General features: G+C 51.6%; 2 protein-coding genes and 1 long non-coding RNA gene across 11 annotated transcripts; 2 read left to right on the top strand and 1 right to left on the bottom strand.

The window, feature by feature from the left end:
• Positions 1-13: 13 nt before the first annotated feature.
• Positions 14-4,779, top strand: zgc:111976 (mediator of RNA polymerase II transcription subunit 1-like). Of its 7 annotated transcripts, none has more exons than XM_061804675.1 (16): positions 14-321; positions 403-488; positions 890-947; positions 1,019-1,073; positions 1,262-1,388; positions 1,479-1,507; positions 1,610-1,681; positions 1,759-1,833; positions 1,905-1,981; positions 2,271-2,427; positions 2,687-2,811; positions 3,098-3,210; positions 3,272-3,461; positions 3,522-3,617; positions 3,709-3,811; positions 4,476-4,779. In XM_061804675.1, exons 2-16 carry the CDS (start codon positions 405-407, stop codon positions 4,708-4,710), a joined length of 1,596 nt encoding a protein of 531 aa, XP_061660659.1. In that variant the 5' UTR covers positions 14-321; positions 403-404; the 3' UTR covers positions 4,711-4,779. The 7 variants fall into 7 exon arrangements, with proteins under 7 accessions (XP_061660659.1, XP_061660658.1, XP_061660657.1 ...); XM_061804674.1 differs by having other exon boundaries at positions 1,607-1,681; XM_061804673.1 differs by having other exon boundaries at positions 277-321; positions 759-947; positions 1,610-1,660.
• A 1,954-nt stretch (positions 4,780-6,733) lies between these two features.
• Positions 6,734-18,529, top strand: LOC133492463 (F-box/LRR-repeat protein 7-like). 3 transcript variants are annotated; one of them, XM_061804678.1, is made up of 4 exons: positions 6,734-6,950; positions 10,516-10,605; positions 16,637-17,242; positions 17,386-18,529. In XM_061804678.1, the coding sequence occupies exons 1-4, from the start codon at positions 6,914-6,916 to the stop codon at positions 18,120-18,122; spliced, it is 1,470 nt and encodes a 489-aa protein (XP_061660662.1). In that variant the 5' UTR covers positions 6,734-6,913; the 3' UTR covers positions 18,123-18,529. The 3 variants fall into 3 exon arrangements, with proteins under 3 accessions (XP_061660662.1, XP_061660661.1, XP_061660663.1); XM_061804677.1 differs by lacking the exons at positions 6,734-6,950; positions 10,516-10,605 and adding an exon at positions 15,298-15,568; XM_061804679.1 differs by lacking the exons at positions 6,734-6,950; positions 10,516-10,605 and adding an exon at positions 15,340-15,504.
• Positions 12,356-15,101, bottom strand: LOC133492465 (uncharacterized). Its single transcript, XR_009792639.1, has 2 exons — positions 14,965-15,101; positions 12,356-14,882 (listed from the first exon to the last, which is right to left on the bottom strand). It is a non-coding gene; the product is annotated as an uncharacterized LOC133492465 (long non-coding RNA).
• Positions 18,530-21,898: the final 3,369 nt, after the last annotated feature.

Here is a 21,898-nt window from a genome sequence, read left to right as displayed (position 1 = left end):
GTTCGGTTCGGTCTCGGCTATTGTCGGCTCCCCTCGGTTTCGGGTCGGCTTTACTCGGCTACACTCGGCTACACTCGGCTTCGTGGGCCTCCGCCTCGTTTTCTCGAGAATAAATGGATTTAGTTCATTTGTCGCAATTTAATTTTAGCATATCTTTGACCGCGTTCGCTTTTCAAATGAGTTAATAAAAATGTTTTGATCATAACTTCCATAATTGATTAATTGGCTCGTGATTTCTTCAAAAGGCTTGCACGATTGAGCGGGAGGAACCGGGCACCAGGTTGGGGGAAAAAAAAAAAAAAAAAAGACCTTCACAGGAAGGTGAGAAAATGTGTATGAAATTAGCTTTTTTTTTTTTTTTTTTCCCAGACCACTAGAAATAACTCTTGTCTATTTTCACAGTGATGAAGTCCATCCTAGCGCAGCTGCACTCAAAGTACGCGGCAAAGACTTGGAATGAGACTTTCCAGCTGGTGAGAAGATGCACGGTAAGCCATTTTTTTTGGGGGGGGAAGCTTTGCGCCACACACTGCAGCACGTCCACTTGTGTGGCGGGATTGCTGAAGGCTTCCAACGCGACTCGCAACGTGAGGTCACGCGCCGCGCACATTTGAGCCATTGTTGCGAAAGTGGCGCGTGGACTCGCCGCTCAACTCCAAAGCTTCAGTGTTCCCGTTTTCCTCCATTGCGAGTGTGCTGCCTTCAGTTATTTGCACTGGAGGCCGCCCCACTTGGAGCTATGCAAATTTGATCAACAGGCGCATGTCAGGCCATCCTCCGCTCCCAATTCTCGTTGACGCCTTGTCAATCCAAGTGTGTTTTTCCACACGTCGCACAACCGTTCCAACGTTGTCGTTTGCAAGCTGCCGCCGCCTTTCTCTCGTCACAGGAGCAACCCCGCCAGCCGCCGCTTCCATCTCTGGAAAGGCTCCAGGAGGCGTTTAACGGTAAACAAAAGCGCGACGGATTGCGTTGCCAGGAGACGGCTGACGTTCCTCCAACTGTGCGTGTGTTTTAGGGTCGTGCGTGTACACCACGCGATGTCGTTTGGAGGCGGTGGCAAAAGAGCAGGGGTAATCGCAAGGAAAAATGGAATTTTGAACGGGCCCGCCTCCTCTTGCGGTCTCCATTTGCGCTTTCTTGCCAGTTGGGCTTGTCCAACGTATTTTTAAACTGGAGCCTCAGCTGGAGCAACCCGATTATCGAGGAATGCCCATTTTTATTTTGGCACGAGAAGCTGACATTTGCGCTCCGGCGGCAGGATGGGCTTCCACTTCAGCGAGGCCACGTGCTACCTGACGGCCGAGCTCTTCTACCTGGAGGTGGCGCTGCTGCCGTGCGGCGGCGTGGACGACGTCAAGGTGGCGCCGCACGGAGGAGCCCCCGTTGTGCGTGACCGCAAGTCGCCGGGAACGCGTGCCTTTCGCTTGACGTGGCTTTTTGCCCTGTAATATGAAAAAATAAAAAATGTCTTTCAGAGTAGCGAGTCGCTCCTGCGGCCTCTCAGGTAAGCCGCCCCGAACTGTGACAACCGCTGACTTGACCTCTCGCCCTACTCGACGACAGGTATCCCTAATCAAGTGTCTGACGCTTTGTTTCCCGTCAGCAGCTCAAAAGACTTTGCAGAGTTCTCCGCCGAACTCCGAGACCTCGTCAGTCAGTACGACTTCCCTGGGGAAAAGTACTCCTATTCATCGTCTGCAGTCGTGAGATTTGTGACATTTTGTCGTTCAACCCAATCAACTGTTTTCCTCTCAGCCAGGTGAAATTCAACCTTTTCACGGCGCTACAGCACCTCGCAAAAGACATGCGAGCCATGTTGCAATTGGCCCGGTGAGTGGATTGGTGTTGTTTCACCGATTTGCAAAGAGATTGTAAAATTGGGGGAGTTCATCTGCTTGCAGGGCGGGCAATGACGGCAGCCCCCGGACGGACACGCCTAACGACGGCTTGCTCGGCTGTCTAATCGCCGGAGAAGCAGGTAAATGATGACAAAAAATGCCAAATCACTCGCCCGACTTTGGTACAGACATCCTGGGTTCAGTTCCCGTTCAGTAATGGTGTCTTGTGTGTGCCCTGCGACGACCGGTTCCGGGTGGAGTCGGCCTTTTGCTTGAAGTCATCTGGGATAAGTCCTGCTGAAAATGGGATGAAAAATGACAAAAGGTTCCGGGTGGAGTCGGCCTTTTGCTTGAAGTCATCTGGGATAAGCCCTGCTGAAAACGGGATGAAAAATGACAAAAATGTAAAATGTCGTCGTCTTTTTTCAGATCGCCCATTGACCGTCCAGTTCTACGCTCTCCCGAGCGCTGATGCAAATTTCGGGGAAACTCAAGCGGCCCAGGTGGCGGTGGTCTCCAGTGACGTGATGCACAAACTTCAGATGGCGCCGGTCGTCCAGCCGCCTCTCCGACTGGACCCCGAAGGGTAAAGTCGGACTCATCTTGCAAAATGTTCACCGTCCGTGCTAGTGGCTCCGCAAATCTTGTCGAAAGCGACTGAACCCCACGCTCGTGTTGGCGACTGCTGGCGTGCTCCAACACTTAAACCCGTGAGCGGATTTCGACTTTGAGGCGCCGCGTTGGATTTCCTGCATTGTTTTATCGAACCACAAAAACCGTGACATTCTACCAAGTTTACCATTCTTTGGTGGACATCTTGCAAAGATAAACGTGTCCCGCCGCAGTTTTCCCGTCTCCTCCTCGACGAGCGAGGTGCCGCACGAGATGTTTCCCGCCTGCTTTGCGCTACGCCTGCGACCGGCCGTGCCCGTGCTGACGACTTTTGTTGACAAGATCAAGCAGATTACAGGTTCAAATGTCTTTTTTTTTTTTTTCTATATTACACTGTGCATTTGAAGGATTGTAACCATCCATCCATTTTATGAGCTGCTCATCCTCAGAAGGGTAGCGCTTGAGCTAATCCCAGGGTGTACACCCTGAACTGGTCGCCTGTCAATCGCAGGGCACGTGGAGAGACACAACACAACTTCAATTCCAGACTCATCCGTGCAAATCCACAAAAATGAAACGGCCGATTTGAATCCATCCGTCTCCATTTTTTTTTTTTTTTTTTTTTTTCTTTTTCATTTGCGCAGACGTTGCAGTACCGGATGTCGAGTTGCAGTGGGCGCAATTTCCCACTCTCCTGCCGAGAGGATCGAAAGGTTTCCAAAGTCCGGAGGAGCATCAGGATCGCATTTTCACCGTGGTAGGTACCGGAAAGCGTTTCGACGGCGTACGTCGACGGTTCACCGCCTCTGCCGGTGCAGCCTCTTCCCGGTGACACGCCGCACGTTTACGTCTTTCCCGGGGCGGCGTGGAACGCGGCCCGCCACGCGGGCACCCTGACGGACTGCGTTCGCTTCACCGGCCCCGCCCACGTGCCGCGCCTGCTGGAGGTGCTGCGGCATCAGTGCGCCATCAACGCGCTGCTGAGGAGCTGCACGTCCCCGGCGCCAGGTAGGCGGGACCGACGTCAAATCTCCTCGGCGGGGGTCATCCACTCGAATGTGGTCTTAGTTTCAGATTGCGAGCGTCGCTTCGAGGTCCGTCCGGAGGGTGACGACGGCTTTTCTGTGACTTTCCAGTGGCCAAACACGGACTCTCTCGCTCTTTGTGAGCTGTACTCAGCAAACGCACACACACTTATGTTTTTTTTTGTTGATATCGCAAAACATGAGCCTGCTGATAATCTTCTTGTTGACAGTGCTGGTGAACATTCCGGATTCTCACCAGATTACGTGCAGATTATACGTTGCTGGGATTGGAGAGTCCTCCCTGGGCGAGTTTGTCTCCGCCGTCATGAAGAGGTGTCTGCTTCTAGTTTGGCCTTTCCAAGAAACAAAAACAAAGAAAATATTTTCATGACTGAGACACTTTTTCCACTTCACTCCATATAAAAAAAAAAATATATATAATATCCACTCTAGAAAAGTGTGACAATTAACGAGTGAAGGGCACGACGCAACTGAACTGAAAGGCCACACTGTAAAACATCAAATATTCCATTGCACACTTATGCCTGAGTCATATTTTGCCCGGATAAATTTTAATTTCAAAATGAGCTCTCATGGTCCAAAGGCAAAAATGTCCAAATATTCTTCAAGAAGCAAGGCATCCTCTGTATATTGGATAAAAGATCAGGAACGGGCCCTGTTGCAAATCATCATCCGCCCCCCGAAAAATCTTCATAATTACCTGTAGATGGCAGAAAAGGACTGGTTTCTATTACGCAGGGTCACGACCTGACAAAATGAAGACTCGCCCTTCACTTCAATATAGAAAAGCAAATCTTTTCATAATAGATTAGGTCTGAGCACAAAAACGGAAAACTGGTGAGCTTTGCAGCAAAGAGCAGAAGATTGATTTAAACAAAAAAAAAAAAGGCTTGGGGGGGGGGGGGGGTTGTACCTCGGACTGCTGAAAGGAGTTCGCTTACTCATGTGATTTGTGACGGTTTTGCTTTTCTTCTAGGTCCATGTCCGTTCCTGTGACCCTGCAAATGTTGTACGGAAAAATCGAATCGGCCGCCGCGGCTCCCGCCGACTCCGAAAAGGTCCCCTCGACCCCCCCGCGCGTCGCCACGGACGACCCCTCGTCTGCGTCCCAAACCTCCGCCCGACGGCTCCCCGACGTAGGCGTCGGTCCGGCCCCCGATGCCCCCGCGGCCGTCTCGCCAGACTGGCTGACCACAAACGGCCAACCGTGACCAGCTGCCCTACTTTTCCGACTTCTAGATTTGACACATTTTGAGTGATCAATAAATATTTCCACTGAATTGACTGCTATCTTGGCCTCAAACCCAGGAGGACGTCCACACGTGCCGATTTTGAGGGCGTTTCCAAAGTCAAAGGCTGCAAAGGCCCGATGAGCAAACGTCTTTTAAAGAACATTCGACTCAGGTCTGACAATCGGAAATATTAACGAAACCTTTTCAATATTTATAAATGGAAATCTGACTGATTGCCACCTGGGAGCAAATCCCCGCTACAAGCAGTTTTTTATAAACGGTATACATACTACTGTACTACACACACTGAATTTTCAAGTTGCGCACCTTGAGCGCAGTACCACTTTGTGCCACAACAGGCGGGGCGGCACCGAGCTCTACTGGAAAAGATGCAGCACGATTACGAGCAAGAGGAAGAGGCAGAGAAGTGCCCCACTTCATGGTCGCGTAGAATAGCGTGGAGCCCATCGTATTTGCGGATTAGCATTGGGGATTTATGGGGGTGTCATTTATACAACTCCATGAATTTTATTTTTTCCTCATCCTCTGGTTATTTGTATTTTTTTTTTTTAAACCTGATTTCAGGCCATGTCAGGGATTCCAAATCTGTCCACCTCGGGAATAGTCAACAAATCCAACTCGTTGGCCTGCGCGGGTTGGAAAACGCCCCCCCCCCCAGCAGACAACTGCTGTGCCGAGCTATCCGGTGACCTGCGCTTGTCCTATTTTTAGAAGCATTAACAAAATGTGCATTAAAATCCTTCTCTGCTCACAGTTGGGCCAAGGCCTCCTTGATGTACCGCCGGGAATCCGGCAAGCACGGCGACTGTCCAATACGATGCGTTCAGGAACCGCTCGCCATCCTGAAAATCAACGATATAGACCGTATGAAAGTGTCTTTAAAGAGTTTTAGCTCACCATCACGCTTTCAACATATTTCAAGTTATGGAAGTGCATTTCTAGTGACTAAATCACACTTTTTAAAAGCACTTTAGTCTTCGTGGCTCTCACTTGCTTTCTCAAATCGAATTATGTAACTTTTAAGGAAAAGGAAAAAAAACCTCAAACACAGCCGTCTGAATTAGAGGCCACGCGTGTTTGCTTCAAGTTGTTTAACGGCCACTTGCATTTTTCCTTTTCATCATAACGTCGCAAAAAGCAGCAGACTGAGGGCTTGCTTACAAGTGTTGCAATCACAACTTGTCGCACCTGCGGTGTGTGACCTCAGGTACAACATATTACAATTTGAAAGGTGTGCTGATACATACTTCAGCAACTTAAAAAAAACAAAATGTTGGCTTCCCCCTACCCTGCTGCACTACAGCGCCCTCTGCGGGATTTTGCCACTAAAGTCCTGAGACTTTATGACTCTCAACAAAAAACATATCCTCTCTCATACATATATATATATAATAAAATATATATATATATATGTAGACACAAACAGGGTGTCCCCCAAAAATGTATACACTCTTCAAATAATATTTGTAAACTGTTTTACATGTTAAAAATTATTCAAATGATAATAAACATCAAGTTTCCAATAATTTAAAGCGTGTCCACATTTTTTGGGGACACCCTATACATGCCAATGAGCAGTCCCTCAGGGGAGTTCTCGTAATTCTGATGCCGTTCCGTTGTTTTCATATTTGCAAGGCGGCGCTTTCTGGGTGCTGCGGTCCCTTTAAATCCAGAGGACGCGAGGCTCGCGCACGTCGGACACTCGGAGCTGGTGCGCGTGCACGCCGCTGTGCAGGCGGACGACAACAGCTGCTTGCCATTTAGGACACTTCCGGAACTTTTTTTTTTTTTTGTCTCCCTCTCCCCAACTTTTCTCCACCCGCGACACATTTTGCGCATGTGCAAGAAAAGGGAGAAAAAAGGAGGAGAGAGAGAGAGAGAGAGAGAGAGAGGAGAGAGAGAGAGAGAGAGAGAGAGAGAGAGAGAGAGAGAGAGAGAGAGAGAGAGAGAGAGAGAGAGATGAGAGAGAGAGAGAGAGAGAGAGAGAGAGAGAGAGAGAGAGACGTAGACGCGGCGTGCACCGCTGGAAGGAGAAGCAGAAGAAAAAGAGGAAGAAGGAGAGGAAGAAGGGCGTCGCGCTCGCGTCCACATCTGGATTAACAATTTGGATTTTTTGGGAATTTCTCCTTTTTCGTCGGCGCTCGACTATGTGTCCTCTCCAATGGGTGCCAACAACGGAAAAGTGTACGGAAGCGAGGGTGAGTGCGCCAAAGTTGCGCCGCTGATTTTAAGCGAGACAAAAAAAAAAAAATGCGACTGCATGCGCACTTGGACAGACAAAAAAAAAAAAAAACGTAAGCGGCAGGGCAAAAGCAGCACGTGAGAAACATTTCAACAAGTTTCATTCTCGTGAAGACGTCTCCGTCACCCTCAAGGCAAAAGACGGATCCATTTGAGCCTCTCGGCGCAACCGGACTGCAGTCAATCTTCTTTTTGTGTGCAATTCGGTCCCTCAAAACGCGCTAAAACTTGCAACTCGCTTTTCATCCAAGAGGGGGCACCTATTTCAAGGTACCGCAATACATCAAGCACTCGCGGGGGCCCGCATTGGAATACATAAATTGTAAACGGCCGATGGCAAAACGGGCCACTTTTGCGTCAATTCGCAAAGAAAAACGGCGCAGTGCAACGGCCGTCAGCCGGCATTGACACTGATGCGGGAATCAAAATACACGCATGGATTTTGCTCGCAATTTATTACACTGGGACGTAGTAGATCTACTCGTATCTAGTATTGTAGTCGTCGTCGTAACCCAGTCTCGTGGCTAACCCCTTTCAATCATGGGGGTACGAAAAAGTTTGAAATAAGTTTCATATATCACGGAGAGGCGCTTGGAAACTCCAAAACGTTCGACAACATCATCAAAGTTTAACGTTACGGTAGAGTATGAGGGCCCAAGTGAAATTATTTTAACCTTTGCGTCTTAATTGACACGTCAGGTCTAAATGGCCCAGAGCGAGCGCACGTGCTGCGACGGGGTCAAAGGTCATGAGCGCCAGGCCTTCTGCACCACTGAGATATCGATAAGAGACAATTGCTGAGAATTTTTTTGCCCTTCGGTCCGACAGTTCGATACGAAATGTGCGGCTGCTCACGAATCCAAAGGGGCGCAACGCCGCCCTCCGCAGGGATTTGTTAGTCATTGCAGTTGCGTAAAAGGTTGAATTTAACAGACAAGCCGGCGAAGACGATCTTCCGCGGCTTCCTGTTGAAAAACGTTCATCGGTGGGATTCCAGTTGATGCACGAAAAACGTCGACAGTGTGAATCGAATCGAGTTCCCAAATTCTGTGGCAAATTTCAAACCGCCGGAATTTTGCACGTGTGCTGCTGCACCTCCTTTCCAAAAAAAAAAAAAACGTTCCTCCTTACTCTGGTCACGGATGAAATGTTTCTTCCGCGCGGCTAGATAAGAAACGACCCGAGGTCCGGTTCCGGTCGTTCTTTGTGAAAAGGCTTTCTCCATCTTGCAGCTCAAGCGAGGAAAAGCGGCTCACCTAAATGGAATGCAGCCCTATTTCTTATTTTTTCCTTCCCAAAGCGCGGATGTTGTGATAAGTCGAGTCCCAGACTCCCATTCCACAACAGCGATACAATCTCCCGACTCGAAATGTCAGCCTTCCCCTCGGCGTTATCGTCCCGGAGGCCACGTTAAGTTCTCTCCGCCCGGCTCGGGACAAATAACATTCCAGCGTGATCCCGCGCTAAGCCGATAGCGACCGAGCTTCAAATAACGGCGTTCGGCGAGGAAGCGGAGCGGCGGGACCGTCCCGGGCCGCCTCCGTCGAGTCCGGTTGCGACTTACTCGGGGGGCGTTTTTCAGCCACTTTCAAATCCTAAAAAGGCACGAGACCGCGTCGACGGGCGTAGACCCGAACGGGCTTGGTAGGTTTAAAAACGGGCTGGCGGAAGATGGGGTCACCCCCACCGTCCCCAGATTTCCACCGAGGGAGTCGATGGTATCGGACCGTCGCCAAAATGGCCCTGACGTCAGAGCGAGTAGGTGAAGGTCCAGTTCTAGTTCTAGTCTGCCGAGTACACGTCAAAAATGCGAGGATCCTCCCAAAACCCCTCAAATGTATCCGACACACCTTCTCAAGCAATCCTCCTCTCTCGCCATGAGGAAATCGGAAATCTACTTTGAGGAGAGGACAAAAAGTTTGACAGCTTTGTTTGTCCCGTGTGAAAATCGTTCACACTTTCGCGTTTTCAATCAATGACCCGACTCGACTTACCTTTGGTGACTTTGTGGCTCGAGACTTGCTTTGTGATTCCTTCCCAAAGCCGTCCGGGTCCTTCTCGTCCAAACTGAGGGAGAGCACCGCGATCCGTCCGGAACCAATCAGCAGAAGCCGCGCGCTCCCGGCGGCGGCGGCGGCGCCGGCCGAGCTCCTCGTCGTCCTCGCTGCGGAGCGGAGAAAATGACCAAAATGAGACAATTTCTCCCGTTGCATCACTTCTGTCTGGATGTGACCAAAAAGGCGCTGGGGACTTTTTATGAGTCGCAGCTGGACTCGAGTCCAGTGGATGTTCCGCGCGTGCCTCTCCATTTGTTTTTTTGTCGACTTTTGTTTTGTTTTTTTTTACGGCATACGCGCGGTCCCGATGTAGAGTCGCACGCCTTCATTGTCGTACTACGTTGGGCCACAACATGTCCCGAATTTGGCCAATTCCATGTTGTTTCCCAACTAATTCCGTTTCTTCGTATCCACGTGGGTCTATCATTTGATTTTAAATTTCTAACATGGCTTACCTCCTTAAACAAAATAATCTTACATAAGGGATCGACAAAGTGTTTTTGCTTTCCTGGAATGTGCACCGGCAATACATCAATAAAGAAGTACAAACACATACTGTACATAAACCGTATACTACATGAAGATTGTTTTTGGTTTTTTTTCCACGTCATTTTTCTCCTCCCCAGTAAGAAGCCCAAATTTGCATATGCGACGTCGCTTAGCCGGAGGCCGGGCGGCGACTTTCCGGGGCGAAGCTCTCCGGCCCGTCGTGCCGGCTGAGTGGCGCGGACTCTTTGTGGGGGGGGGAGAGCCGCAGGGCTGCGTTTATCATCCCCGCCGGAGAAATGAAAACCCATAAAAAAAAAAGGAAGCCGACGCTCAGACTGCAGTCACCGCGGCGGACCGTGCGTTTGCCCCGCCCCCTCCAAGCGGCGCAAAAAGGAAAAAGTTGAAGTCAAGTACGGACGCAGAGGAGCGGCGCAACGTTGAAATGATCGGAAAGGGCATTTTTCCTTTCAAAATTTGGATCCTGCGGCGGCTCATTCCGGTGTGAGCACTTTGGCCACCTGGGGGCAGTATAACGTAGACAAAGAAGACGACTTTCACAACTAAACTCAGTAAGGGTCGATTTGCCGTGTTCAAATATCCGTGACTTATCGGCTTATTACATCGGGACACCTTTGCTAGTTGTTAGCCCTTCTATGGAATTTCGCATCCTTTCTTAACATAGGCGCCGCTTTACGAGCCTTTAGAAAGGCTCCCTAAACATAGAAGCGAAGTGGCTTTCCTGCGGCGAGATGTACATTTCCGACGCGAAAGAAGCCGTTGCAGCCGTTTGGCTACGGAGCGGATTGCGTGCGCCCAAAAAAGCAGCGCGGTGGTCGTTTGGCTAGCAGAGTGATTGCTGGTGACCGGGACTGAAAGGGGAAAGGCATTCAAGCGTTGCTTTTTCCGCTCCCAAGTACGAAGCGGACGAGATGAGACTTTTTTCATCCTCAAGCTTGTGGCTCTGCTTCCTCCGCAGGCAAAGGAAGCTCCAGCATCTCGTCCGACGTCAGTTCCAGCACCGATCACACGGCCACCGACGCGCCCAAGAATGCGACTTCCAGCGAAGGTGAAGCATCTGGTCCTCATTAAGCCCACCCTCGTCCCCTCCTCCTCCTCCTCCTCCTCCTCCTCCTCCTCCTCCTCGCTCGCCCGTCTGCGTCTCGTCCGACGTTTTTTGCGCTGCCTGGTTTTGGCGAGGAACCCGGGCGTTCCTGGGATGACCCTCGTCGGAATCGGCCTTCGAGGGGAAAGGGAGCTGCGGGTCGCTGTCGCAGGCCGACGGGTCGTGTGCTCCGGAACCAGCCAGTTGCAGAGCGAATCCTTACGGTTACCCTTTGTACTTTCCATATTTCATAACGATCATGTGGGCTGGCAACCAGTTGAGGGTGTGCCCCGCCTCCTGCCCGATGACAGCTGGGATTGGCTGCGACCCTGGTGAGGATGAGTAGGCTCCGAAAATGGATGGGCGTAATCTTAAAGATTTCAAAAGCATTTGTTTGACCACAAAAACACTTCAAATCCCACAATATGATAAAGAAAATCTGCAATGCGCTGAATCCATAGTAGGTGAACGGCGATCCAGCGAGGGAATGTGACCGCGGATGGGGGCGGGGGGTAAGTCGTCCATCAAGGGTTAGCGTGAGATTCAGGAGCACTTTTCCCCCTCCTGAGTTCTGGCCGAAAGTGTTGTTTTGCCTTCCACGCTAAGTGGCAGTAATTGTACAGTCCGCAACCGCCGCTGCCGCATGTCCCGTTGAAACCCCCCCCCCCCCCCCGGCATTCCCACCCCCATCCATCCCCACGTCACATTTCGCACGAGCAGGTCACACAGTTGTCGCCCAGCTGGTCCGTTGCTCCTCTAAACGAATCAGAACACGCTGCAGCAGCAGTTAGACTGAGGGAGGATATTCTCCAGATTCAAGTTTCTTTCGAGTATTGTATAAGCATGTGGGGGGAGGAGGAGTAAGAACAAAAACATGTTTTTATACATCATATATTGCAGATTTTCACCTATACAACCCCCCCCCCCTTGAAAATTCCCAGGCTTGACTGTGAAGTGAATTGAATGGAATTTGTAGGGATTGCGCTGTCGACTCCATTTTGTCCATTCCAAGCGACATAATAAAGCGCATCGTTCCAAGAACGACCTGGTAAAACATTCTTGGAAAGTTTGTGTCAAGAGAACGCAGGGAGGAAACGAGAGACAAAGAGATTTTCCCTCATCAGCCGCCGCCGCCGCCGCTTTCATTCGCGGAGTCGGGCAATGAAGAGTGAAAAAGGAAAACCGAGAGGAGAGAAAAGTCGGTTGAGCGAAGGAGGAAGCGGAGGCCTCGTTGCCGTCATTCAAGTCACATTTTTCACATCAATGACAAGCGAAGCTGGGAAAGACGCATCTGGCCCTCGGCCTCTCGTAGGCGGACTTGGGGTTCTTTCGCTGCTCTGGACCGGCCAAAGCCTGGGAGAGTTTTGCCCCCCCCTTATTGTGGGCTTGGTTTCATCACGTAGGCGGGGTCCCAGTAGTAGTTGCGGTGTTCAATCAGGGTCAAAGGCTTCTTCACAAGTGTTGTTTTCAACCTTGCTAACTGAAAACCAGATTAGACTGATACTGCATTGCGCTGATGCCAGACGTTGAACCCATTACAGTGCGAAAACCCTACCCAGTCAACCCAGTTATCTAGTCAAAGCTCTTAAAAGCAAACGTGAACACACTTAACATGAGACTCATCACCTTTCGGAACAATTTTCACCCACGTCACGCTAATTTCAACTCGTAAAAGGTCCACCGCGACGAACACGGGACATGGAGTGGGACCCAAATGCGGGACGCCCGACTTCTAGTCGCGCGTTTGTTGGATGTCGTCTGCCGCTCGGCCAATTTACAGCCAACCGCTCGACCGTGGAGCGGCAGAATGTTCGGCCAAAGTCTCGGTACATCTCGCTAGCTATCGCCGATGAATAATGAGCGACCGTGGTTGATGACAAAGGTTTTCTTTCCTTGGCTATGTTCGGTGCTTGAGTTGTCCCCCGAGACAACATTTTGGGGGCTGTGAAAGATCAGACACGTGAATTTTTTTGTTGGATGTTTCCAGCAGACGTCCCACGAGCTAACTTTGATGCAGCACGTTGTAATTTTGCGACAGCTGTGACGTCATTAACGGCGCTCGGGTAGCGTTCACCAGCAATTTTTCATTTCTCTGCCGAGTGTGCCGTTTACTAAAAAGACTTTTGTTGCGATTGGGGAGTAGGGAATGATGAATGATTCCGAAAGCAGGATTCCTACTTTGAAATCATTTTAGGAACTAGCTAGGTGCTCCCTGGTAGTAGGAGACTTTTGTTGTGGTTGCCAAAGTCGTGACTGAGTGACACGGCAGGCAGGCTTGGCTACGCGACAGATGCTACATCATGTAATTAGCTTAACACACATGACCCCAAACATGGCTCCCCAACGTTTACGACTTGAATACATATCAAATCTTTTTACGGCCCCGGCACAACTGCCGCGGGGTTGTAATTAGGCGCAGTGGTGCCGGGAGCAAAGCGCCGGCGTGTCATTACCTCCGCCGAGGACGGTTTTTGCTGTTCGGTGCCGCGCCGTGCAAATGCAGCGCGAGCGTTTTTTTTTTTTTTTTGGTTTTTATTTCTTTTGAGGACGGCGTGAGCGACATCACAAGCGCAGAGGGACGGCCGCAGGAAGAAGGGTTAGCCCGAAGATGCCTCCGCGTTTTTCGGTGGCTTCTTGTCGGTTACTAGAGAAGAAGTTTGCCGCGTCCTCGTGCAAACTTTGGGGACGTGTCGATGCGGCCGTGGTAGGAGAAGATCTGCAGAAGAAACCATGTCCAAATCTTTTGGGGTAGTTGTCCACCTTCCGCACGCTTTTCAAGGCATTTAAACACACTTACGCGACACTTTTCTAGTGTTCACTCGCATCTGTTCTCACTCTCAAGCTGTCAAGAAACGCAAGACTGTCGTAGAACATCACTGGGTCACTCCTTGCTGAAACTGATTGTGAAAGGGACACATGAAAGCCATCGGTACCGAGCCATCATACCCTTGGAATCTGGAGTTAGCCTTTGTAGAGTTTCCAGGGTCCAACAAGCGAAACGTGTGCACGTTCCCAAGCGTGTCAAGACGCTCCGCCCAATGTCAGTGATCCATTGCAGACTTTTGGCTTGCGGGACAGAAATCACGTCGCCGAGAACCGTCGCGGTCCAGGCGAAGGTCGGCCGAGCGCTCCGCTTCCTGTCCGAATGCCGCATTGTCCTCCGACTTGTGCCGTGACGTCGGCGCTTCCTGCGCCAAGGCTCTGCTGATAGCTCGCGTGCACGCGAGCCTCGACTTCCTCGTATTCAATTCAAACCGAGGGCAGAATCTGGTGTTTTTTAAGGCCCGGCGTCCCGCTCAGAGTATTGTGACACATGGGGTGAAAATGAGTAACTGGTTGACGCGTGGGAATACGTCCAACCCCCGTTTTTATTTTTGCCGAATCTTGGACCTTTGATTTTCTCTCTTCTTTTTTGTTTTTTTGGGTTTTTTTTTACATTTGATTTTGAATGCATGCAGAATAAGAAAACTGCTGATTTGATGGCAAAGGGAGAGCCCTTCACAAGATGGAAAACCAAAACCGTTCATAGACCTACAAAAGTTTCAAGATACTTGGTACAGAAATCAGCATTGATGTTGACTGAAAGAACTTTAAGACGGCGCAACAACGCATACAAACAGAGGGTAGAAGAATACTCATTGGTCAATATTCCCTCTGGTGTGTATGAATTACGACAGCAATGCTGAAGTTTAGCAGGGGGCCTTCCCTCCCTCGTCTACGCTGGAGCTCAGTTGTGGCGTAACGTACTGTCGTGCAAGAAAGCACGAAAAAGGTTCACTGTCATCCTGTCAAAAAGAGCGCCACCTGGCTTCCTGTCTGGACTGCTCACGGGGGCTTGAGTGGCGATCTTCCACTGGGAGCCTTCCCCCCGCCTGCACTTGTCTCAGCCCCCGCTGCCAAGTTATCTCCCCGCCTTCCTTTTCCTCTCGCTTCTTTCATAACAACCACAAACGTCCCAAATCGAATGCTGCGCTTCCTTCTTCATTCCGTCTCCGTTCCCGTCGCTTGAACCCTCACGTGGGAAAGCGACTTTGTGTCTCCCGCGTCCGCATTCCCGTCGCATCTGCGCAGGTTTCCACAGAAATAGGCACTTGCCGGTCTTTGAATCCTCCAAAGGGACTCTCCAGTCGGTGACGACTCGGGGTTGAACTCAACGTTGTAAAGAAAAGAAAAAGAAGAGGACCGCAAATGAAGGATGAATGTCGCGCTTGTGACGAACACTTCAGTTTCTTTGCACTTCACTGTCACGATTGGGCATAAAAAAAAAAAAATCATCATTTTTTTTTTGCAGCGCCGTATGAATGTGTGGGGACGGGTGCTCACGTGGGAGTCGCAAAAAAGGTCCCGAGATCCGTCCGTGTTTGCGGGAACGTGGACCCGTTGCTCCCTGGGCGGGGGTCACCGGGCAGTCTCCAAAGACCCAGACTAGACGACAGTATACAAATTAGCACACATGCTAGATGTAAACAGGTTTGCCAAACAAAATAAAATGCACTTTCACTTTCCTGGACAATCGTAAATCATGCATTTGGTGGTGTCGGGCGGTGGAGTAACCCATTTTTATAAAGATGTATCCTTCCTAATTTGTTGCTGACGATTGTTGCGAGGATATTCTTTGGAAAAGGAAGCGTACGCGAGGGTTTACAGCTGCACTTCTCCCCCAAACGATTTCCCGTGCATCGAAGCGCCATCCAGATGGCGCTGCCAAGCGGCGGCGGCGGCGGCTCACTTGATGCTAATTGGATCCTTCTGGATCGGATTTGGGTATTAGCGGCAAATGACTTCAGGCCCGGCGTCGGCGCACGCGCCTCCAGGACGGACGCATGCGAGCGGCCCTTCTGGTTGCCCGCTTCTGCGTCCAAGGTAAAGAGCAGATGTTGGACTCGCTCTCCTCCGATTTCCTGCGCCACGTTGAGTGCTCCAGCATGTGCGTAAACGCGCAGGATTTTTTTTTTTTTTGCACCGCGACAACGGCCGCGCGCAGATTCCAGTTTGTTGATTCACGAATGAAGTCAACGTCCTCTCGGTCACATCAGATGTTCTTCATCAGGAGTTGTTATGGAGACAAAAAAAAAGTGTTGTCATGCAAAGTGTGCACTTCTGTTCCATCCTGTTTTGGGCTTTTACTTGCGTTTTCACTGAAATCCAAATGTGGACCCAATAGTTGCGCATCTGCACATGTCAAAAGAACATTTTTGTGACTTCCTGCTTTGTTGTCGGCGTGTCAGTCACACCAGATAATTGAATTGAATCGAATTCCAAGTACAATCTTGCCTGGACTCAAATTAGCCTTGGATTTAAATCCATTTTCCGCACTGAAAACCAAGCGAGATCTCAGTCAGTCACTCACTACCGAGGACGTTTCCATCCGTCAACTGGAATCGGGCGGTACTCCCGCCGACGAACACGCAAATGTCGCATTGAAGGAGTCTGGCAAATTCAAGCTTCTCCAGAACTCTGATTAGGCTTTGCACCATCAGGATTTTTGAAAAATAATAACCAACCACCGATCCCATCCCAAGATGGAGCAACGCGTCTATTTCAATCGCTGATATATACATATATATACACACAGTACTTGTGTGCCGCGCAGACCGGTCTAAATTCTACCTGTGCGACTGTGCGAAAGCGCTAATATTTCACCTCGCCTGCCTAACGGAAAGCCAAAAGAGCCGGTCGACTTTGCCAGGAAGATTTGTGTGAAACTGACCGTAGCCGATCAGCAGAGATCTTTTAAAAGGTAGCTGCAAATCAGACGACCTGTTCCAGAAGAGTTCTGCCGATGTAATCAGAGCCAGAGATTGAAGTGGGTCTGGAATAGCGATCCGGCAAGAAGGATGCGGCTTCCCCACTGACAATCCCGACACGCAAATCCACATTAGGGCCAGCGCGGCGTCCATCCGTCGACCCGTCTGACGGCCTCATCTTTTTCGGGCAGCGTCGCTCAAACGTGCACGCAGCCTGACTTGTCCTCTGCGGTCTTTCGGCTTCTCAGGTTTGGACTCCGGCACGAGGACGCTGAGCACGCCCAGTCCCGGCCTCAAGTCGTCGTCTCTGTCCTCCCCGGCGCTGTCCAGCAACGGCCGCGACACCCGCTCCACGTCGTCGTCCTCGTCGGCGGCCGCCTCCGAGACGGTAGCCGTGGTCCACCCGCAGCCGGGCGCCCGCACCCGCTCCCGCGTCCCCAAGGGCCACGCCCCGGCGGACCTCCTGCCCGACGGCCTCCTGCTGCAGATCTTCTCGCACCTTGCCACCAACCAGCTGTGCCGCTGCGCCCGCGTGTGCCGCCGCTGGCACAACCTGGCGTGGGACCCGCGGCTGTGGAGTACCGTGCGGCTGGACGGCGAACTACTGAACGCTGACCGCGCCGTGCGGGTGCTGACCCGCCGGCTGTGCCAGGACACGCCCAACGTGTGCCTCACCCTGGAGACGGTGGTGGCGAGCGGCTGCAAGCGGCTCACCGACCGCGGGCTGCACGTGCTGGCCCGCTGCTGCCCCGAACTGCGCCGCCTGGAGGTGGCCGGCTGCTACAACATCTCCAACGAAGCCCTGTTCGAGGTGGTGTCGCGATGCCCCAACTTGGAGCACCTCGACCTCTCAGGTAGTGAACGTCTTATTTTCTTTCTGTACGTATGCGCCGGGTTATGTTTTAGTGCACAGTCGCAGCAGTTCAGCTAAATACGCGTCTGGAACCGGACGTGTGAAGAAAAGCGTCGTCGCCCGCCTCATTTGCGCCACCCGCAGGCTGCTCCAAGGTGACGTGCATCAGCCTGACGGAGGAGGCGTCGCTGCAGCTGTCGCCGCTGCACGGCCAGCAGATCTCCATCCGCTACCTGGACATGACCGACTGCTCGTGCCTGGAGGACGACGGGCTGCGCATCATCGCCACGCACTGCCCCCGCCTGACGCATCTTTACCTGCGGCGCTGCACGCGGCTCAGCGACGAGGCGTTGCGCCACCTGGCCCTGCACTGCCCGTCCGTCCGCGAGCTCAGCCTGAGCGACTGCCGCCTGGTGGGTGACTTCGGCCTGCGCGAGGTGGCCCGCCTGGAGGGCTGCCTGCGCTACCTGAGCGTGGCGCACTGCGCGCGCATCACCGACGTGGGCGTGCGCTACGTGGCCCGCTACTGCCCCAAGCTGCGCTACCTGAACGCCCGCGGCTGCGAGGGGCTGACGGACCACGGCTTGGGGCACCTGGCCCGCAGCTGCCCCAAGCTCAAGTCGCTGGACGTGGGCAAGTGCCCGCTGGTGTCGGACGGCGGGCTGGAGCAGCTGGCGCTGTACTGCGCCGGCCTGCGCCGCGTCAGCCTGCGGGCCTGCGAGAGCGTGACGGGGCGCGGCCTGCGGGCGCTGGCCGCCAACTGCTGCCAGCTGCAGCTGCTCAACGTGCAGGAGTGCGAGGTGCCGCCGGAGGCGCTGCGCTTCGTGCTGCGCCACTGCCGCAAATGCGTCATCGAGCACACCAACCCCGCCTTCTACTGACGGCGGCCGCGCTCGAGTCCCCCGGAATGTATTTAATGTATTTATCTGTAAAAACAAACTGTTGTGCGGCGTCTACGGAGACCCAGACGCCACATCGCTTCACTCGTACCCACAATGCAGTCGACTTTTTGAAGGAACGCCATCGTCCCTAATCCAAAAGTAGCGCTTTGTCGCCTAAGAACAGGAGCGGAGGTGCTGCATTTGGTCACACCGTAGCCCCGTCTCGTCAAAAAAGCAGTGCAGGCGATCACGAATGTGACCAAAGGCACAACATGCTCGTTTCCCGTACGCAACGCAATCGCGACGTGCTTGTGACAATCGTCGAGGAACGTGACATTGTAGCACACAAACACGTTGCTGCTCCAATTGTGCCAATAAAGTCCACCAAAGTGGCTCGTTTCGCATCAGTAAGATTCTTGGTGTCTTTTTTTTAACCGGTCGAGGCCATTCGTGAGTTTCAAACATGTTCATTTTGATATCGGCGCAGTTTTCAAGATGGTCACACGTTGAGATTATCCCTCCAGACGCTCAGCGGCGGGGTTGCTGTCTCCGTTGAGAGCCGAAACGACAGAGATCTGATTGACCTTCAGATCTTTTTCATATCCACTCATCCAACGTCGAAAAGCTTTGCAGGTGAGTTGAAGACAATTTTTGTTTGCCGTCCGGGAAGTCCTCGACCCAAGACGTTTTGACTTTGCAATGCCCGTCCCCCGTCCGCCGTTTTTTTCCGGCCAATGCTCGTCCGTGTTCGTATCTTCTCATTTTTCGCCCTCCTTTTTTTCGACATTACGGCCGGCGCCAAAGAAGGAAGCCGCGTCTTTTAGCGATGCTTCTGCGGCCAAAAAAAAAAAAAAAAATCCATGACCGTGGAAACGAAGCGCGGGATCATAAAAAGGTTGCAGAAAGGAGAGACGGCAACACCGGCAAGGTTTCAGTCGGTCGACCGTGGTGACAATTATTAAAGACAAAGCTCGTATTTTAGCGCATGTGATGAAGGGTTCTGTTCCTCGCTCGGATCCAATGATCGCAAAACAAGGTTCTTTGATACGTGTGGAGATGGAGAGGCCTGAGGACCAGGTTCCTTCGAGAGGACTGAGGACCAGGTTCCTTCGAGAGGACTGAGGACCAGGTTCCTTCGAGAGGACTGAGGACCAGGTTCCTTCGAGAGGCCTGAGGACCAGGTTCCTTCGAGAGGACTGAGGACCAGGTTCCTTCGAGAGGACTGAGGACCAGGTTCCTTCGAGAGGACTGAGGACCAGGTTCCTTCGAGAGGCCTGAGGACCAGGTTCCTTCGAGAGGCCTGAGGACCAGGTTCCTTCGAGAGGCCTGAGGACCAGGATCCTTGGCAATAGCTAAGCACAGCCTCCCTTCTTCCTCTTCTCCATCCACCTCTCAGCATTAATGCCAAGTACATCAATCATCTTTTTGATTTATTTGGTTTTTTTTTTAATACAAATTATTTGGATGGAAATTCTGATTTTAACGGTGGAATCCGACTCAAGTCGAGTGAAGTCGCTACTCGAGGAACGGGTCTCAGTGGTAGACCGAGGACTCCCCTGCACTGTAGCACGTCTGCGGTATTTCGGGTGCGTTGCGCGCATAAATCCGATGGAGAAAAAAGCCAAAGGACAGGAGAGAATTCTTGTTTTGGATGACTTACAATATTTATTCCTATCTTTTCTTGCCCAAAGAGTAACACACATTTCAGGACAAATGAACTTTGACTCCAGCACATCACTTTCGAGGACATACATTGGCACCATATCTTCTCGTGTCACTGAAGGCTTATCGATCGCTTACAGCAACAAATAACGAGGATTCCGTCGATATTTCCTCCTTGAAAGGCAAAAAAAAAAAAAAAAAAAAGGCCACCCTGAAACAAAAGAGCCGAGGCGACGGCGACGACGGCTCGCTGCGTCCAGAGGGCCCCCCCGGGCCAAAGAGAGCGAGGTTAAATATGGAGGCGGAGCGTGGCCGGCTGTAGTAAAGGACATGCAGCGAGGATATAATATGACACTCAGGCAGAAGCGACAGAAAAAGCAGCAGAAGAAGAAGAAGAAGGAGGAGGAGGAGGAGGAGGAGGAGGAGGAGGAGGAGGAGGAGGAGAGCGCAGCGGCAAAGTCGGCATGCTGGCGGCACGGACAGAAACACAAACCAAGCCCGACGACGACAATCACAACCTGGACCGGCTACTTACAAAGCCACTCACTGACTTGAATATTGATAATATAGCAGAGATAGATACTAGATAAGTGTGGATAGATAGATAGATAGCTAGACTGATACATAGATAGATAGATACATAGATAGATAGATAGATAGATATATGCGCAACATCTCACAGATTAAGCAAGGGCAAGGCAAGGAAGCGCATGCATGCACGTGCAAAGGGGGCCCGGCTGGAAGCGGCGAGCGAGCGCGCCGGCCGACCTTCTCGCTTTTGGCGTCGCCCGCCGTGTCGGAAATTCACGCGCTACGGCGCGACCTCCAAAGCGCAAAAAGCCCAACGGGGGTCGGGAGTTAGTTCCCCACAGGTGCCAAAAGATGGCGCCGATGCGCCGAGTGGAGCTCCTCCCCTGACTTTACGGGGACCGAGAAAAATGGGAATCATTGGCAGGTGGAGGATTTAGAAAGAAGGCGCTATATGAAATTCATTGACTTCAATCCATATCCATATTTACGCCACCTGCACTAAGACAAGACCCTTTGGGAGCCTCCCTCCGCATCTCGGCCACCAACTGCTCCCGCTACTTCCTCCGAGTAGGCGCTACTGAACAACGCGAGCCAATTCCAACCGCTTGCATTGGAATTCTTCAACAGCTGACGTAGAATTCAAACTGGCAACCACGACGGTACCCGCCTCCCGTAGCGCCGGCACCACTTTCCGCAATCGACTGAGCGGTATCTGCAACATTTGCGTCCCAGACGTCCGTCCCTCGATGTTTTGACGCCCCTTGCACTGGATTGTCGCACCGTTTGGCATTTGAACCCTACGCCTAACTAAATTGGAGAGGACTAAATTGCCCACCCCCCCCAAAACGGTGTTTGAGATTACGAGCAACCCTTAACGCTCCGTGGCTGTTACCGCATTGTCCTCATCTGTCAATCGACCGCCCGTCCGGTGTCGTACTCGTCACGGATGTCGTACTGCGGCGGCTCCGACTCGCGAGACGAGTTCCTTGTTTTGGACATACTTGACCGATAAAGACGATTCCGATTGTGATCCGACGACTCAAATTCGTCAGCCTTCAAAGACGCCTGAAGCTACAGTTAGCACCTTAGCTGGATATCCAATCCATAAGCGCCACCGGAGGGGGGGACGCGGACTCCTTCGAGTGGTCCGTCAACTGAAACCGCACTCCGAGATGGTCGCCTTTTAAGTTCAAAGCGTTTGCGTCAAACTTTTGCACAATTTGGTGAGGGACAATTTTTTTGATGCATTTTCATCTTAAGCGTGATTTGATTCACGTTTCATTGAGGCAAATTCTGAGCAAATTTAACTTTGGAGGTTTTGCTGTATCTCCCCCCCCTCCCCCCAAAAAAAAAAAAAAAAAAAAAAATCAACCAGATTATTGTCGATTGCACATTGAAGGTTGCATTTCAGCACATTCGTCACCTTCGTTAAGGAACGACGACATTTCACATCGACGGTGTCGTTTCTGCGTGTCTATCCATGTATGTATGCAGTATATTTCTATATAATAATGTTTGTTTGTGTGTGTGGGGGGGGGGGGCGAAAGTGCAAAAGCCCCACACGTGAATTGGTACAATCTATC

This window comes from Syngnathoides biaculeatus, chromosome 19 (assembly GCF_019802595.1).
Source record: "Syngnathoides biaculeatus isolate LvHL_M chromosome 19, ASM1980259v1, whole genome shotgun sequence".
Classification (NCBI taxonomy): Eukaryota; Metazoa; Chordata; class Actinopteri; order Syngnathiformes; family Syngnathidae; genus Syngnathoides; species Syngnathoides biaculeatus.
This window is presented reverse-complemented; position numbering and strand designations above follow the sequence as displayed.

Bases quoted from the DNA above. Each gene is read 5' to 3' on its own strand.
- zgc:111976 (XM_061804669.1), top strand. The intron at 1,834-1,904 runs GTGAGTGGATTG...ATCTGCTTGCAG, and splicing joins GCCATGTTGCAATTGGCCCG to GGCGGGCAATGACGGCAGCC. The intron at 2,812-3,097 runs GTTCAAATGTCT...TCATTTGCGCAG, and splicing joins CAAGATCAAGCAGATTACAG to ACGTTGCAGTACCGGATGTC.
- LOC133492463 (XM_061804677.1), top strand. From the start codon at position 15,337: ATGGCGCTGCCAAGCGGCGGCGGCGGCGGCTCACTTGATGCTAATTGG. The intron at 15,569-16,636 runs GTGCGTAAACGC...TCGGCTTCTCAG, and splicing joins CACGTTGAGTGCTCCAGCAT to GTTTGGACTCCGGCACGAGG. The intron at 17,243-17,385 runs GTAGTGAACGTC...CGCCACCCGCAG, and splicing joins GGAGCACCTCGACCTCTCAG to GCTGCTCCAAGGTGACGTGC.